At 50.4% G+C, this 16,386-nt stretch overlaps 1 protein-coding gene and 1 long non-coding RNA gene across 6 annotated transcripts in view; one reads left to right on the top strand and one right to left on the bottom strand.

Annotated features, from left to right (window-relative positions):
* The window catches only part of LOC104698617, a 109,820-nt gene extending 100,565 nt beyond the window's left edge, over window positions 1-9,255 (top strand). The window contains exon 10 of one of the 3 annotated variants that reach the window (XR_002043356.3): window positions 387-9,255. This is a non-coding gene — a long non-coding RNA (uncharacterized LOC104698617). Of the gene's footprint in view, window positions 1-244 lie in introns of all 3 variants that reach the window. The other 2 variants (XR_002043354.3, XR_002043355.3) reach the window with 2 other exon arrangements.
* Window positions 9,256-9,461: 206 nt separating this feature from the next.
* Window positions 9,462-16,322, bottom strand: TXNL1 (thioredoxin like 1). 3 transcript variants are annotated; one of them, XM_020583555.2, is made up of 8 exons: window positions 16,155-16,320; window positions 14,841-14,937; window positions 14,162-14,335; window positions 13,346-13,468; window positions 12,984-13,053; window positions 12,500-12,672; window positions 11,978-12,082; window positions 9,462-9,631 (listed from the first exon to the last, which is right to left on the bottom strand). In XM_020583555.2, the coding sequence occupies exons 1-8, from the start codon at window positions 16,250-16,252 to the stop codon at window positions 9,602-9,604; spliced, it is 870 nt and encodes a 289-aa protein (XP_020439144.2). In that variant the 5' UTR covers window positions 16,253-16,320; the 3' UTR covers window positions 9,462-9,601. The 3 variants fall into 3 exon arrangements, with proteins under 3 accessions (XP_020439144.2, XP_039423154.1, XP_039423155.1); XM_039567220.1 differs by lacking the exon at window positions 9,462-9,631 and adding an exon at window positions 9,641-10,453 and having other exon boundaries at window positions 16,155-16,322; XM_039567221.1 differs by lacking the exon at window positions 9,462-9,631 and adding an exon at window positions 10,506-10,929 and having other exon boundaries at window positions 16,155-16,321.
* Window positions 16,323-16,386: the final 64 nt, after the last annotated feature.

Below are 16,386 nucleotides of genomic sequence, written 5' to 3'. Positions count from 1 at the left end.
CTCTGGGTGAGCAGCAGCTCAAACCACATAGTTTGGAATTTATCAAGTTATGGTATATATAGGGATACTAAGGTGTCTCTCTATAGATATACATAATGTTATAAATATTATAAAGTTATATAGAATAAAATTAGATGTATTATGAAATTATGTTTATTATAACTTAATTAGATAATTATTTTCCACCAAAAAGCGGTGGATATAGGTCAGGGCAGCATCAATCTGAGTGCAGTTTGGTTTTCAGCAGGGATCTGATCAGTTCAGCTGAAGCCGAACAGCGCCACGGCCGCAGAAACAATTCCGAGGGAATGATTTCCCAGCTCCTGGCCGATGGACGTGGTGCCATGTGTGTCCTGCTTTCAGGAATTAATGTCTTCCCTCCTCAGCCACCTACTGCTGCTCGCTTCATTAATGACATTCTGGACACCGCTCCCGAGGGCAGCAAGGGAAGGGAAATCTGGCTCCTGTCTGCATGGCAGTGATTCCGAGGCTCAGGCCCGGCTTCTCCTCAAGCTGGGCTGCAAATGAACAGAATTCCTGCTATTCCTGCTGCTAATAAGGAATCAGGTAAGGCTCTGCTTTCACGGGATCATGGAATGCCTGAATGGTTTGGGTGGGAAGGGATTTTAAGGATCACCCAGTCGCACCACTGCCACGGGCCACTATGCCACACCTTCCACTAGCCCAGGCTGCTCCAAGCCCCATCCAACCTGGCCTGGGACACTTCCAGGGATCCAGGGGCAGCCACAGCTGTTCTGGGCACCCTGGAGCAGATCCCATGGGATCCAGGGCTGGGCCCCCTCTGGAAATGACACCTCCATTTGTACTTTACACACCGGAACCAACGTGACTCCCCAGCCCCAACATTCCAGCTCAAATAATGACTCCCATTAAAGCAGCGACAGCGCTGCCGGATAATGCGCCGAGGATAAAGGAGGCATTTAGAGGATGGAAAACTAATTGGTTCAGGAATCAAATTTGAAAAATGCAGCATCTTCCTGGAGCAGTGGGAGTGCAAACCCTCCGCCTTTAATGAGCTGCCTCCAAAGGAGGCGGATGTGTCATATTTCTCGGGATGAGCTTGCATTAGGAAGCTGCTGAGATGGGAATAGTCATTACCTGCTTCCCACAAACCATTGGCTCCTCCAGAGCAGCGGCCGCCGTTCTCGGGGCTCGGGGAGGGCGTGGTGCGAGCAGGGCCTGGCGCAGCCAGCGCCGCGTGCAGGTGCTGCAACGACTCTTCAGGAGCTACCCACGATGGATATTAAAGGAATTTGGGAACCTCTCGGTCCTGATGGCTCCCATCACATTCCTAATGAGGCTCATTTACTGGGGCAAACATCTTTCCCTCATTATTCCTCTGGAATTCTGTGTACGTGCCCCGGCTTCAGGGGGAGCGAGGCTGCCGTGCACACATGGGGTGACATCCACAGCCGGGATACCGGCATGTGCCGGTGGGAGCAGCCATCCCAGCCCTTGGGAGGGAGCTGGGAGCCACAGCCACGTGCTGTTGGATCAATTTCCATGGGAAATAGATTCCACTGGGATCCTGCCCATGGCTTATTTTATCTTTCCTTACCCAAAGCCCTGGGAAGCCAGTTCAAGTCTGCACAATGTGACCTTGGAAAGTGCAGGAATTATATATTTATATCTTTCCAGCTGTATCCCAGTCACCACCTTTCATCCAGAGGCAGTGGGCTGGGTGGTCACTGAAAACATTCCATTCCATGCCATTCCTGTTGGCAGCCATGGCCACTGAAGGCCAGGGAGCACCTGCCAGCTGGTTTGGAGCATTTGGGAAGCTGCTCCTTTCTTTCCCTCCCTGGTCAGGGAGATGGGAGCTCCATCTCCCAAGCAGAGCACACATGTCCCTGGTGGGCCACCAGGCAGCTGCAGCTGGAGAAGCGCTTGGAAAGGTCAGAGGAATACATTAAACTGTCTCCCGGCCACCTCAGCAGATGCCGCTGGCTCTTCCGTGGCCGGAACCTCGGGCAAAGCTGCCCTGGCAGCCACGGCCCCTCGGCTCGGCCTCCCTGGGGATGCCGAGCGGGAGAGAGTCACCTTGCCCTGGCACAGGGAAAACTGGGCATTTGGCTGCAGGGTGTCAGGAAAAGAGATGGGAGACAGGAGATGGGAGTCAGTCATGGCTGACAGCAAGGGTCACTTATGGGACAGCACCCAGACAGGACACTGCTGTTTATCCAGGGCAAAACTCCACTTTGGGAGTTTTAATCCCCCCCTTGGGATTTCTTTTGGAACCCTTGTCAGTTTGAGCCTCAGTGGTTCAGCCCCAGAAATCCTGCTGGCCATTCCCAGCACGGACTGGAGCCTGTGCTCAGGGGGACACCCTGTGCTGGAGTTCCCAAAAAGCACCTGAGGACAGGCAGGGACCCTTCCTGGGACATCCCAATCCTGCCTTGTGCTGGAGCTGCTGGTGGTACTGGGGGAAGAGCCCCTTGCACCTGCCAGAGGGGAGCAGAAAGGCAGCTCTGAAACTGGGAAATATTCCTTTAATCAGAAGAATTAAGGAGTAAGAGCTCCAGATCCTGCTTCCAGCTCTGAGTGCGCAGGCTCGCTGGATTCTCCGCGGTGCCGAGGGTTGAGGGAGAGCAGAGTTTGGCCACTGGCTGGAAGAGATAAGCCCTGCCCGCTCCTGAATGCAGAACAGGGGTAATGAGGTGATATTCCCGCTGATAAGGAGCCCTCCCCGTTATCAGCAGCGAAGGCAGGTGTTCCCAGTGTTTATGTTTGCAGCGGAACACGTTGCGTGGAAATCGATATTACGGTGAAGCTGTTGTTCCCTATGGAAAATGGAAATCAATCTGTGAGGCTCCCGGGCCCTGGGAGCTGAGTGGAGGAGCTCTGATGGTGCCTTGGAGAATCATGGAATGGGTTGGCTTGGAAAGGATTTGAAGGATCATCCCATTCCACCCCTGCCATGGGCAGGGACACCTTCCATTAGCCCAGGTTGCCCCAAGCCCCATCCAGCCTGGCCTGGGACACAGCCTGAACACCCAGTCAGAGCCAAGCGGCGGGGAAAGGCTCCTGGGATGGGGAGCACCCAGCAAAGGTGTCCACGGCCACTCCTGGGTGGGGCCTGGGGCCGTCCCCACGGCCCTGAACCCGATGGCTCTTTGTGCCAGCCCTCCCCAGCTCCACGTGTTTACATTCCTTCTGCTTAATATTTCTGCAATCTTCTCTGGCATCATCCACTCGGAATTTTTCTCCTCCCACTTCACACCTCGGCGGAGCCTTCTGGTCCCGCAGCAGATGCATTGTGAAGCTTCTCCTTCTCCGGCGCCTGCATATGCTCCATTAAAAGTGTTTGTTTCTTTGAGCTGCTCCGAGTTGGGATGTGACAAAAAAAAACCCTCCCAACTTTTTTGGCCTGGGGTTCGGCAGCCCCCGGCCCCGCACCGAGGAGCTCCAGGCGCGCGGGGTCCCCGTGTCACCCGCCCGCTGCGTGCCAGCGATTTCCCCGTGCTCGCGCCGGTGCCTCCGACGTGCACTGGCACCCAAAGATAGAAATTGGGCTTCTGCATCCCCTGCACAGCAAGAACATGGTGGGAGGTGCCAACTGGGAGCACAGAAACCGGGATGGAGCCGTTGCCTAGTGATGGGAAGCGCGGGCAGGCTGGCATTTCCCGCGGCGGGAACGCCAGCCCCCACCTGGCACCGGCACAGGGGGCTCCGAAGGGAGAGGGCACGCGGAGGTCACCCCAGAGGTAAACCGAGGCACGGCCAGCGCTGGGAGGGCACAGATCCCGCCTCTCCTCAGGGATGCCTGGTACCCCCAGGGCTCCAAGGAGCTCTGCTGGTTCCTGCACTGCCACACTGGGAAAACATCTCCCTGAATATCCCAGCGTGAGCTGTGGGGAAGGCTCTGCTCCAGACACCCTGCACAGAGCCAGCAGAATTCCTGCCTGGATTAATAGCCCCACGCATGGATTTTTATGGCATGGCTCTGGCCACAGCTGCCACCCACCAAATAGCCTGTGCTTTTATTCCTGTTGGAAAAGGTGTTTGGTTACAATTCCTACAAATGTGGGGATTTAAAAATAACGGTGTCCTGCAAGCCCTAACACATTTGGGAGTTTCACTTCCATGAAGCATCCCCAATTATGGAATCCCACATCCTTCACAAAAGCAGTATTACAGCGTATTTCAGGATGCTTCCCACTGGGAAGCAGTGCCCTTGTCCCCTCTCTTGTCACCTTGGGCAGGGGTGCCAAGGGAGGGGGTCCTGTCCTGCGTGGGAATTCCCATTTTCCCCATTTCACTCTGGAATCGCACCTGGCAAAGCGCTGCCCTTGTCCCAGACCCCACCAAACAGTCACTGACCGGGGTGGGGCACTGCATCCCAGGGGCTCCATCCACCTCCGAGCCCCACCTTGGCTCCCGACAGCGGGGAGCGGGCCGGGAGCGCCGCCCCTGGCACTCCGTCAGCGCGGCTCCGGCGGCACGAACAGATGCTCTCCCGCTCCCGCTGGCCTGGAGGTTGCTGAGCAATTTGGGGGTGATGGATGAGATGCTCCGAGATGATTTCTGAGCGTGCCATGGGAAAGAGACCACCATCCTTCCAGGCGATGGGAATCGCTCCGGAGCGTGCTCTCCACCTGCTCCCTCTGCAGCCCAGGGCTGGTGTCCCTCACTGAGCCATCCAGCACCCGATCCCAGGGATCTGCAGCACCAGCAGCTCCAGAGGCGGCTGGCCTGTCCCTTCCCAGCTCCACAGCCAGCTGGAAATCACCAGTTCTGACAGTATTCCCTCAATATTAGAACAATTCCCAAACATATGGAAGGACTCCACTTAGAGCATTAAGAGCAATGAAATACTCCAGCTGACATTTAATCCATTGAAGTCGAGGATCCATTCCCATCCCTGAGCATGGGGTGAGATCCCTTCCCTCCGAGGCTGTGCAGCACTTTCACCTGTCCGGTTTTCCACTGCCCGGTTTTCAGGTGCCACAGGTGATTCCGGCAGGGGAACGCCACCTGCCCGCACTTCCGAGGCCCAAGGAGCCGAGGGAGAGGCAGGAGGCCCGGCCTGACATTTGCCAACTGGCTGGGATCCTCCTTGTCGCTGAAAGTCACCGTGCCCCCCGCCGTTCCCAAGTCTCACATCCCATTTTTCCGCTGTCTGGCATGAGAAATGCGGCTGCCGCGGATCCTCCCCCGGCAGGTACCGCTGTCGAACATGTTGCCTTCACAACATGACACGGAGCCTAAAAACTCACAGAGAGACTAATTACTGCAGGAAAATTCCAGCCCCAGCCCGAGTTCCCGGAGCTGCAGCTGACAGCCCGGCCCCGGCCCCGGCTGCTGTGGGCAGCTCTCCCGGGAGGGGCTGTCACCCCGTCCTGCTCCGGCTCCTATCCCCGGGATCCCAGTGGGAGGAGCCCTCAGGAACACCAGCCAGCAGCACCTAAGCCGAGCCTAAAATACTCCAAATTAAAACCTGCCAGCCCTGCAGTTAGAAGCTGCCATCCCTTCTCTCTGCTTCCCAGAAATAATATTAATTCCCATCGAAAAATGGGATTAAATTCATGCCTCAGTAGCTACAAATCATCCTCTGACAGGCAGATTTCATCTGAAAGAAAATATTGAGGGATAATTGATCTGGAAGCTGAGGTATCAGCTCACATTTACCTGGGGGTGTGTAAGAAATGCAATCTAGAGCATTTATATCTGGATAACTCAGATTTCCCTGGAATCGGGAAATAATGCCACATGAATTCCTCTAAAAAGCCATTTTGCCCAGGAAAATTGCCCAGGGAGAGCCCATTGTTTTCCATGAAATGGGGAGCTGTGCAAGTGGAGTCATTCCATGCTCTGAGCAGAACTGAGGAGGAAAAACATCTTTCCTCCCCTTGGAGCTGCTTGAGAAGTATAAAAGCTTTAAATTCTGATGGTCATAAATGGGGGAAATTCACCAAAATGCCATCGTTTTTCTGCCTTTTTTCCCATCGACATTACAATGTGGTAATCAGGGAAAACACCTCCAACTTCCTTTCCCTTTTCCTTAATAAAAATAAAAATTAAAAAAAAAAATTAGAAACTGCCAACGATTTCAGCCCTGGGATGGAGACTTTGGGGCATTTTATCCATCCTGGCACTCTGACACTTTGGTTCCCTGACCTTTCCTGGCCCAAGGAGAAGCTCCAGGACTTCCTCAGGCTCTTCCCATCATCAGCTGTGCACAGAAGGAATCGGGGCCCGGCACGGGAAGTGTGGAAAGCCGGGCTGGACCACCAGTCCCGGGGCTGGGCTGGGATTACTGGTCAGAGTGGGGTTAATTCAGCACATGGGGGGTGATTTAAATGTCATGTTTGCAGGAAACAAGGCTTTTGGTGTCTGATCCATGATCCCATGACGATCCCATGCTTGTGCTTCCCTCGGTTCCTGCATCCCAGTGCAGGACTTGGGATTTACAGAGGTATAAACCACGAAAAATGAAAGGGCAACATTTGAAAAGTGAGAAAAAGAAACGAGTATTTCCTGATGGTTCATTTAAGGGGAAAAAAGGCATTTTCCCAGGGAATGGTGTGTTCCGAGCAGCAGAGAGGGCCTGGGGAGCAAAATACATGTTGGCAAGGGAGGGAAAGTCGTGGAGCGAATTCTGCTGGCAGCTTTTTCTGCAGGAAGCCGCAATTGGAGATTTCCCCCAGTGTTAATGACACGGTGTTAGTGACACACCACTGCCTTCCAGAGCTCAGCCACCACGGCTCCTGCTTGCTCGGGAATTTGGGAAATTCAGGCCATTGGGGGAACATTTGGGAAAACAAAAGCCTTCTGAAAAATCCAAATACTAAAAATATTAATGTCACGGGAACTCCTGGGTATTTCGGTTTAAAAACATCAGCAAGGAGATGAAGTGTTTTGGCCATTAAATGTTATTCTACATAGGAAGAAATGCAACCCTGAAATTAAGTGGAAAGGTGTTTTTCCCTTTGCCTTGAGAATCGTTTCAGAATTCTCTCCCTGGAAATTTTAGGGAAAAGTGTATTAAATGCTCCAGAAGCTCTGTGTGTGCTGTCAAGCCTTTGGAATTTGGGGAATAACTCAAATTAAGGGGAACACATGGCAGGAACTCAAGTCTGGCCTGGCCGGGTGCTCAGGAGATGCATGGAAGGTGATTTTTGGTGTCTGGGAAGCTCCACAACCTCCTGCTCTTTCATTTTCAGTCGGTTTTTCAATTCGGAGCTTTTCCACATGGGACATTCCAAGGGGAAAACAACACTTGGAGTTAGAACTGAGGCAGTCCCGGAGACAAATGTGATTAATGGGACAATCCTGGAGACTGGAGGCAGTTCCTGCCATTCCCTGCTCTCCAAGGGCCGGTTGTGCTCCCATCCAGCTGCAGATTCCCAGCACCACCGGCGTCCGACCAGGGGATGTGACATTTGAAACCCTCGGTCACTGGGGGCTGACTTGTGTTCATTTCACTCCAATAACCTCTTTTCTTGCTTGAGGGAATTTTGGTGGAGCCACTCGTGGCTCACCTTTCCCGAAACATATTCCCTAAATTTCTTCCCAAAATAGATACACACTCACACAGAGCTCCCAATAATAGCCTTAAGTTAATCATGCCCTAATTAATCAGTGATCAGGTCTTATTAAGGCGGGATAACAGAGCTCCTGATTCCCACCTGCATTCCCATCCAGGCTGCCAACACGTGCAGGAGGCACCTGAAGAATGTCGGGATGAATTTCGGGATAAATTCCCTAGGGTGTACAAGCGGCTACCACGGCAAGGATTCACTTTTAATTAAATTAAAACTCAGCTTTCAGCTACATTATATATGGGAAAAAAAAATCAGGACCCCCCGGCCGGGTTCTCCTGGTATTAACTCAGTTTCTGCGAGGCCGAGGTGCGTTGTCCCGTTTTCCTGCAGGGCGTGCGAGGCACGGGGGCTGCAGCCGCCCTTCCCGGCCGCAGGCCCAGCCCGGAGCGCCGCAGAACCGGCGCTTGGGATGGCGCGGAGGCTCCGTGCGCCCCGCGGGGTGACTCCGCCGGGCCCGCAGCGCCACCTCGTGGGGACGGGCCGGGCCCGCATCCCGCCCCGGCCTCGCCCCGCATCCGCCCCGGGGCCGTCGCGGCGCGGCTGCGAGGAAACCCTGGAGAGCGTCAGGGCCAACGCCTCCCTCCAGCCCTGAAGCGAAAACGCCCCAAAATAAACAAACAAAAATAAACGTAAAAAAGCCCAAAATCGACCCCAAAAATCCCCGTTTGATGATCAGCAGGTGACCCAGAGGCAGGAGGACAGCGGACACCAGCCAGAGACAACCAGTGATGAAATCCACATGCCCAGGGCCAGCCGGGCAACCCAAAATAAAAATATACCACATTTAATTTGTCTTTCGTAACAGGAGAATCAAACTTACCACATAACTCAGGTAGGAATAAGGGAAATCCTTTCACAAGGCACTTCGCCGTGAGTCCTAGAGGGGACGAGTGTACAAAACCAGAATCAGGAAGTTTTCGTATTAAAAATTATTTATTTCTCTATATAATTCCATGTCTTACATCCCTCCGAACAAAGGAGTGAGGAATTAGGGGAGGAACGAAACTGTCACCACATGCCATCAACTAACACAGCTCCGGGAGCATCCCGGATTGTGCAGGGTGAAAACAAACCCGCTGCCTCCCAGAAAACACGGCTTTCTAGACAATTCCCTCTTCTGCTTGGAAAAGAATTCCTATTTTAGCAGGAAATTCACTTGGGATGAACATCCAAATGTGCCAAGGCAGAAAAGAACCACCCCACTGTGTCCAAGGAACAGCAATTAGGCCAGGATTTAAGTTTTAATGGGATTTATGTAATTAAAAATGCAGTAAATTTAACTTTACAAAGAGATTAATTATGGCAATTAGACACTTAGCCAGTTTTCCAGGGAATTTACAGAATTCTGTGGATATGGTGCTGATCAATGCCTGATTTACCAACATTAATTTGGTAAATTTTCTTGGAAATGTGCCCTAAACAGTACAAAAATTCCAATTAAGATGGAAAACTAACATTTGCAATAAATATTCCCTTATTGAAATCAGAGAGGAAAAACATCCAATAAAAGAAGGAAGGAAAAACATCTAATCCCAGCTCTCCTGGGAAACAAGGTCAGGAATTTCTAATAGTAAAAACTTTTGGAACAGTCAGGAATTTGGTGGAAGTTCATGGAATGATGATTTAAAATCTGTGTCCTCTGCTCTGATTTTAAAGGGAAATGGGAATTAAACATGTGAACTTACTCCTATCCAAGAATTATCTGTATTTTGTGGGAATAACAATCCAAAGAAACTCCAGTTTTACTTGTATTTAACATGTGACTCAGCGGAGCTGGGAAGTTTCAGTGGAACAAAAGAGCCACAATTCTTGGAGTAACAAAATTCAACTTGGCAAAAGTCAGGAATTTTATTTACAAATCCATGGAGGAGGAGGAGGATTACACCAGGAACACACTCCAGCTGAAAGCAATGATTTATTGGAAACGGCAGTAGATCAACCTGACAGTCTCTGGTTATGGTCAAGCAATTATCCAGGAGTTGGAGAGAAAAGTGGGAATCTTGGACTGGGATAAGGCCTTCCAGTGGCTTTGCTTCCTAGTGGCTCTCTCCTTTTTTGCCAACTACCTGGAAGAAGAAAAAGAAATGGGAATAAAGTTGAAAACCTGGGCAGGACGTTCTTGGTTCAGCAGATTTAAGTGCAATTCCCAGGGATCGAGTCCAGACCGTGCGTTCCGGGAGCTCCGGAGGGCCGGGAATCTGGGGATCCCTGCGGGGTTAAGGGCTGGAAAACCACACACAAATCCCGAGTTTAGTGCAGGGACACAGCAAGGCCTCGGCTTGGGGGCAGGAGTTAGAGCTGGAACTGCAGGAGAACACCCCAACCCCAGGTTAAACATCAAGCGTTAACACACTCCAGGAGAAACTCAAGCGGGAAGAACCCCCCCCGATGCTCCATGTGAGGCTGTTCCTTCCCCTTGGCACCTTTGAATATTGACCTCCTCATGCAGCTCAAACCAAGGAAACCATCCAGAAATCCAGGGATTTCCAGTTATTAAAAACAAACCCCCAAGCCCTCCCAGGCCTGAACCTCATGGACCTGCTGGAAGCATTTTTCCTGCTCCCTCCCCGTGTTCATTCCCTGTCAGGCTGCAGGAGGCAGGAATTCTCACTGTCCAGCTGAGCTCTCTGTCCCACAGTGATTAAGAGCTGCTAGGAAAAGCATTTTTGAAGCCCACGGCCAGAGTTAAAGTTGGCATTCCTGTAAATTGGTTTATTCCTGGCGTGGTTCCAAACTGTGTTCACACACAGATTAGGCAAAGAAGTGAGGGAAAAAAGGAAAACCAGAGTTAAAGGATTAAGGATTAGGTGTTAGCAAGTATGGAATATCAACAAAAATATTCTATACCAGTCGGAGGCAGAGAGGGACAAGTGGCCCATGTGTATTATCTGGAAAACCCAGCACATGGATATGGATATGGGTATTTCAGCATCTCAGCTCAACCCCGCCCATTTTCTGCCCATCCCATCCCACCTTCCCACAGGAAACTCTTTATTACCCCCCAAGTTGATCCACGTTCCTCCCTTTCCATTGGGATATTAACAAAAAGCCTTGGGGGAGCTGCTCCAGAGCTCTACAGGATTCAATCCAGGCTGGATTGTTAAAGGACTGCTTGGTGTGGCCTTAAAATGGCAAGTTCAGGTTAAAAAAGGAACAGAATTTGGGAAAGAGAAGTGTCTAAGGCAAGATCTGGGGCAGGGAGAGGAGGGGAAAGCTGAGCTGGTGAGTCAGGAAGCGAAGATGCTCCAGGATTTGGGAAGGGTGGGAGCTGAGCAGAGGGAGGGGGAAGAGCGAGGCCACACCAATCCCGTTATTACTTTTAATTTCTTCTGCCTTTTTAGTTCTTTAGGAATGGGGAGTTAAGCTGGAAAACAAACAAAAGGAGTGTTACAAGAACCAAAGCAGCAGCAAAATGTGTCCAAACTGTACTGCAAACGAGCAGGTCAGAGGAGGAAGCAGGGCTTTATTCCAGAGGGGACAAGGGTATCCCCCAGCCAGTCAGTGTTTCTCTGTGGCTCTCCCCACTGCTCTCTGAGGACAGAAGCAGCAGTGTCCCCCTCTCCATCCATCCAAAGACTTCCCTTCTCCTCCAACACCATGTTCAGGAAGGAAAATAGTGTTATAATTACACAGCGTGTCCACGAGGGTGTGACTGAGGCAGGATCACCAGCTCCCAATCCACCCCTGCTCCTGCCCTTGCCAGCACCATTCCAGGGGTGCTGTGTCCACAGACACCTTCTCCATGCAATTTAAAAAGCCACAGAAACCCAACGAAAGCAGATCAAAAAGCAATTCCCATATTTCTAGTCTGGGGAGAACAAGGAAGGTCTAAAATCTATTAATTTTAGAACAGTGGAACAATTTTTTAATGACTCTGAGTGGCAGTGAAAGGCAGCAAAAGCTGTTAAACTCATTTATTAACTTATTACCAGCAGAGAAATTAAGTTTTAAGTTTAGTTAAGATCAAGTTTTGCTGCTAAAAATTAAGTAGGTGCCATGTTGGTGTTAGTGCTTTTAACCTTCTGAAATTAGAGGGTATTTGTACCATAAATTCATTATTGAAGCAGTTTATTTTAAAATAAGCCTTTTTACAATAAATCTTCCAAAAAAGGGAGTCCCAAAATCAAGATATAAACCTCACAGCTATTAAAAAAATGTTGCCTTTGGTGTTTGTAACTTGCCAGCCCCTCACATTTTCAGTTCTTACCACTTATTTTTACAAAGCTGATGATCAAAACCTTGTAGAAAGCTCGAAAAAATCCAGGACAAAGCTACACATTTTCCCTTGGATTCCCAAAGTACCCTGAGCCTGGAATTGTGGCACCACCAAGGGTTTGTTCCCCCAGCCCGTTCCGGAGCAGGCTCAAGCTGCTCCCCAGGGGTGTCAGGAAGGGACTCGGGAAGGAACTCACTCGTTTGAAGTCGTTCATGTTGGTGGCCTGCACGGGAGTGCCAATGAATGTGAAATACGTGATCCTTGTTGTCTCTTCATCACCATGATTGGACTGGACAAACAACTGAAGAGGCAAAAAAGCCAAAAAAAGGAGTGAAGCTTTCCTCCCCGGATTAATACCTAAAGCATCGGCTGCTCGAGTGTTTGACTTGACCAAAGTAAAGCTTTTTTCCAATTACAGAGGTCTCTGTCCTCTTCATTGAAATAATTACACGGAGAACACTGCTGTTTTCCTGGCAGTTTGTTAAACCCACCCCCCAGCTGGGATGTTCCCAGCTTCTACTTCCCACGTTCAGCCAGCAAACCCAGGACCTAAGAAGGCACCAATTCCCTGGGATCTGACTGAAATTAAATTCAGATCAATTTATTGGCATTCACTGAAGCCCCCGAGACAACTCCTGGGCAGGTCCCTCCCACAGGCTGCAGAATGCTGTGGCTGGCTGTACAGCTCCCTGTGTGCCCTCAGGGAAAAGGGACTTACAGTGACACTGTTGACATTCTGGAATTTTACGTAGCGGAGCTGGATGATCCCATCTTCCTTAATGTCATCCGGGCCCAGCTCCAGGGCCTGGGTGGGTTCGCTTCGTTCTGCTTCCTCAAAATCCATCGAGCGCGGGAGGTTGATGAAGATTTTGATGTACTTTGGCCCTTGCCCTGGGGTAAAAGAGAGGGGTGTGATTCCATATGTGCATTACATTCCACAGGGAATTTCAGAATTCCGTGCCATTATGAAATTGTAGGTGAACAATGTGAGCTGAGTTACTATAAAAAAATAAGATGCATCTTTCAGTGGCTCTCACCTTAAGCCTGGAATTAAATCCAAGTGTCTTTGCAGGGTATCAAAGTATAAGTAGTTATATTTGTGTATCAAACGACAATAAATACTTCTATTTGTGTATCAAACCATAACATGTGCATATCAATCTATAACAAATTATTCTATTTGCAGCAGACACTTCACTCACCATTGTCTGGCCCCTGAAGTTTCATAGAGTAAAGCTTGACAGGCTGACTAAAAGCTACAGTGATAAGCAGCTGTGGAGGAAAAAAAGCCACAATTAAACACTGGTTTCTTCATTTAAAACCAACTCAGCACAAGAAATAGGGATAAGGGAGCTCTGGAATAAAATCATGTGGTCATTTCCCTCTATTCCACACATTCGGGCCCTTTACATCCCAGCAAAGTACGAATTCTCAGTGTGGAAAGTGGTAACTACAACGAGCTTTGCACCCCGGTTTTTCTTACACCCTCCCAGCCTGTCCCAGAGCTCCTGGAGTCGAATATGCACGTGAATCCAAACAATCCCCTGGAATGTGCGGGCCGCACCTGCTCGTCGCAGTCGGACTCCAGGTAGGAAGAATCTTTGCGTAAACAGTTCTCGAAGCCGTGCTCGTCGCTCTCGTTGAGGCACTCGCAGCCAGCCTTGTTGATGAACGGCAGCAGATCCATCTGGGAACAGAGGCACAGCTGCTCACAGTGGGAACCACGGGGATGGAGGAGCTGCCCTGGGAGTGGCTGTCCCCCTGCACATCCCACAGGGGCAGGGACACACACACACACACACCCCCCCCACCCTCAGGTGGTACCAACACTGAACAGGAGCGTCAGACGTACTTTGCCAGCTCTCCAAGGCGTTTAAAAGAGGGAATTATTGATTAATTGTCAATGAATCAAGTCACAGTCAGCAGGAAGTAATTCCTGTGTGCCACTCAGGGCATGCACATCACCTTTCCCAAGTACTCCTGTGCCATCTTTTTTAGTTTTCATTCTTTCATAGGCACAAAAACACACAAAGGGAACACCTTTAGGACCATCCACTTCAACAAACATTAGGAAAAGAAAGAATGAGACTTTTTTCACTTTATGAAATGTTTGGGAAGACAGGTTGGGATGGCTGAGAAGGAAAAGGTTTATCACAGGACACTAAATTCATTTTAATGACTAGGGAGATTTTTCATTCTTAATAAATGTATACATGTCAGTATTTTAATATTTTCTGGAAAAGGAAGCCCAGACAAGTGATTTTCTTGGGCAGCTTTGCCTAAAATCCAATTATTTGACTTCAAGTATGTTTGAAAACCAGGGGGTTTTTAACATCCGAGCTACACAAGCATTCCAGTAAAACCCTGGGGAGATACACACGTATCCTTTTGGGATGTCTGTGTCTTCGCTGTTGCCGGGATCGTTCTCCAGGTGCTGTTTGATTTTGTCCTCCAAGCCCACGGCATCTGCTCCCTGGTACTGGTCGATCCGTACTTTGTTCCGGAAGAACAGGAACGTGGGGGTTGCCGAGATGTTGTTGGTGGCAGCCGTGCCCTGGGAGCAGAAGGGAGTCCCCACTCACTGCTTTAGGTCAGTCTCACCCGCACCACTGGGAGCTATCTAGTGCCACTCATAAATCCACTCATTGAATTTTTGCCTTTTTTCTTCAAGAATTGCACCAATATTTGGCTGGAAAGGCTCTTTTGAATTCACACTAGTGCTGTGTTCGATATCTAACAGTATTATTTTAGCAACACAGGCAGCGGGGGCTGATAATTATTTAATTAATGAATGTGCTTTTACACTGCTCAAAGGAAGGGCAGCACAGCAGGCACTGCAGGAATATTTTCTTCGAGGAGGGATTTTGTTCTCCCAGTTTGGGAGAATTCCGTATTCTGGCTCTTTGTGATGCACCAAGCGCAGCCAGAGCCACAGACACCGCTCCCAGCGTCCTGCCCGAAGGGTTTGCCCTCCAGCTCCCCATTCCCCGCTCTTTTCCCTCCACTTCCCATTGCCAGCCCCTTCCCCCCGGACAGAGGGAGGCTTTTGGAGCACCCACCTGGCACTGGTGCACATCCACCTCCAGGAACGTTGCCTGGGGGTATTTGTTACTCAGGGCATTGAAGGCGGGCGCGATCCTCAAGCAAGGGCCACACCTGCGGAAAAAGTGACACTTCCACTTAATTCCACTTTTATTTTTCAATGCCTGCCCCAAAGAGAACCAGAGTATTCCTGCTCTTCCTGATATCCAGGTGTAAAAATACCCTCCCTACCTGGCTGCCAGCTGGTGATACAATGAAGGATGACATTTAGGAATCTGCAATTTACTGTCTTTACTTGCAGCATTTTTACCACAGTCCCGCTCAATAAAGTGTTACAAAGAAGGGCAAAATCAGCAAAAAAATACTATTTACAAAAAAATCGTATAGTTAGTCCGTGTTACCACCCAGGAAAATATTGTATTTACAGGTAACTTAAATATATTAATGGTCAAAATGTGTCAAAGCTTCCGGGATCATAAAATTCTTCCCACAATAAATCTCATTTACACCTGTAACCAGTTATTCCGATATTTATTTGGCCTTGAGAGGACAGAGCTGGTTTCTTTTGATTGAACTGCATTGCCTTGGCTGAAAAAATGTCTTTTTTACTGTGCCAGCAAAAGTGTAGGAAGTGCTCAGCTGCACCAATTCCTGTAAAGGGATATTCTCCCTGGGAAACAGAAATGAAAAGTGAAATCAAAAAAACCCGATGCAGAAAAGTGGCAAAATCCCCCCCAGAACTAAGAGGCAGCAGCCAGACAACGAGGTGCCCTATGAAGCCCCAAACCCTCGAGATTATCACTGTTCTCCCTAATTTCCACAGATTAAGGGGAATAATTCAGTTGTTGAGGTTTCTTTGGTGACAAATTTATCCCGATTTCACCACAGTTGTAACTCCCTGCTGAGGAGGGGAACAGGGATTATCCACTTGTCCTGGGAAAACGGAGTGAGGAACCAGCGAAGTCTTATGGGGCCAAAATACGTTTTTCCAAGTTTTCAGGTGGTTTTAGTGCTGAATAAAACATTAAGAACCTTGTTTCCATCCGTTTCCTGCTCTTTAATGGGGCTTTAAACCGGCGCAGCCCCTGCTCCCTCAGAGCACCTGAGGGCTGGCGGGTCCGCAGGGCAGCGGGTTCGGCGGGAAAAAATGGGAATTTATCCCAGGAATTGGGAACACGGTGCTGATGCTGCGACTTCACTGCCGCGCTACCGAGCGTCCCTAACGCTGCAAACCGCGCCGGGGAACCGCGCCCGGCGCGTTCGCAGGAACCCAGAATAAAAACACGGGAACACCGGAGCCCTTCCCGGAGCCGCGTCCCGCCCTCACTCACCCCCTCATGGTGAACTTCACCACGGCCAGGCGGGAGCCGGCGGCGCTCAGCTCGGGCTGGAACTCGGTGTCGTTGGCGATCACCTTCACGCCCGCCATGGCCGCGGGCCCCGGTGGCGGTGCCGGGTGCGATGTGCAGCGTCACGGCGGGCAGGACGCCCGGCATGCACCGCTGGGACGGGCGCAGGCGCGGCCGCGCCGCTCCGCTCCCGCCCGGCCGCCGCCCGCCATCT

Source organism: Corvus cornix, chromosome Z (assembly GCF_000738735.6).
Source record: "Corvus cornix cornix isolate S_Up_H32 chromosome Z, ASM73873v5, whole genome shotgun sequence".
Classification (NCBI taxonomy): Eukaryota; Metazoa; Chordata; class Aves; order Passeriformes; family Corvidae; genus Corvus; species Corvus cornix.
This window is presented reverse-complemented; position numbering and strand designations above follow the sequence as displayed.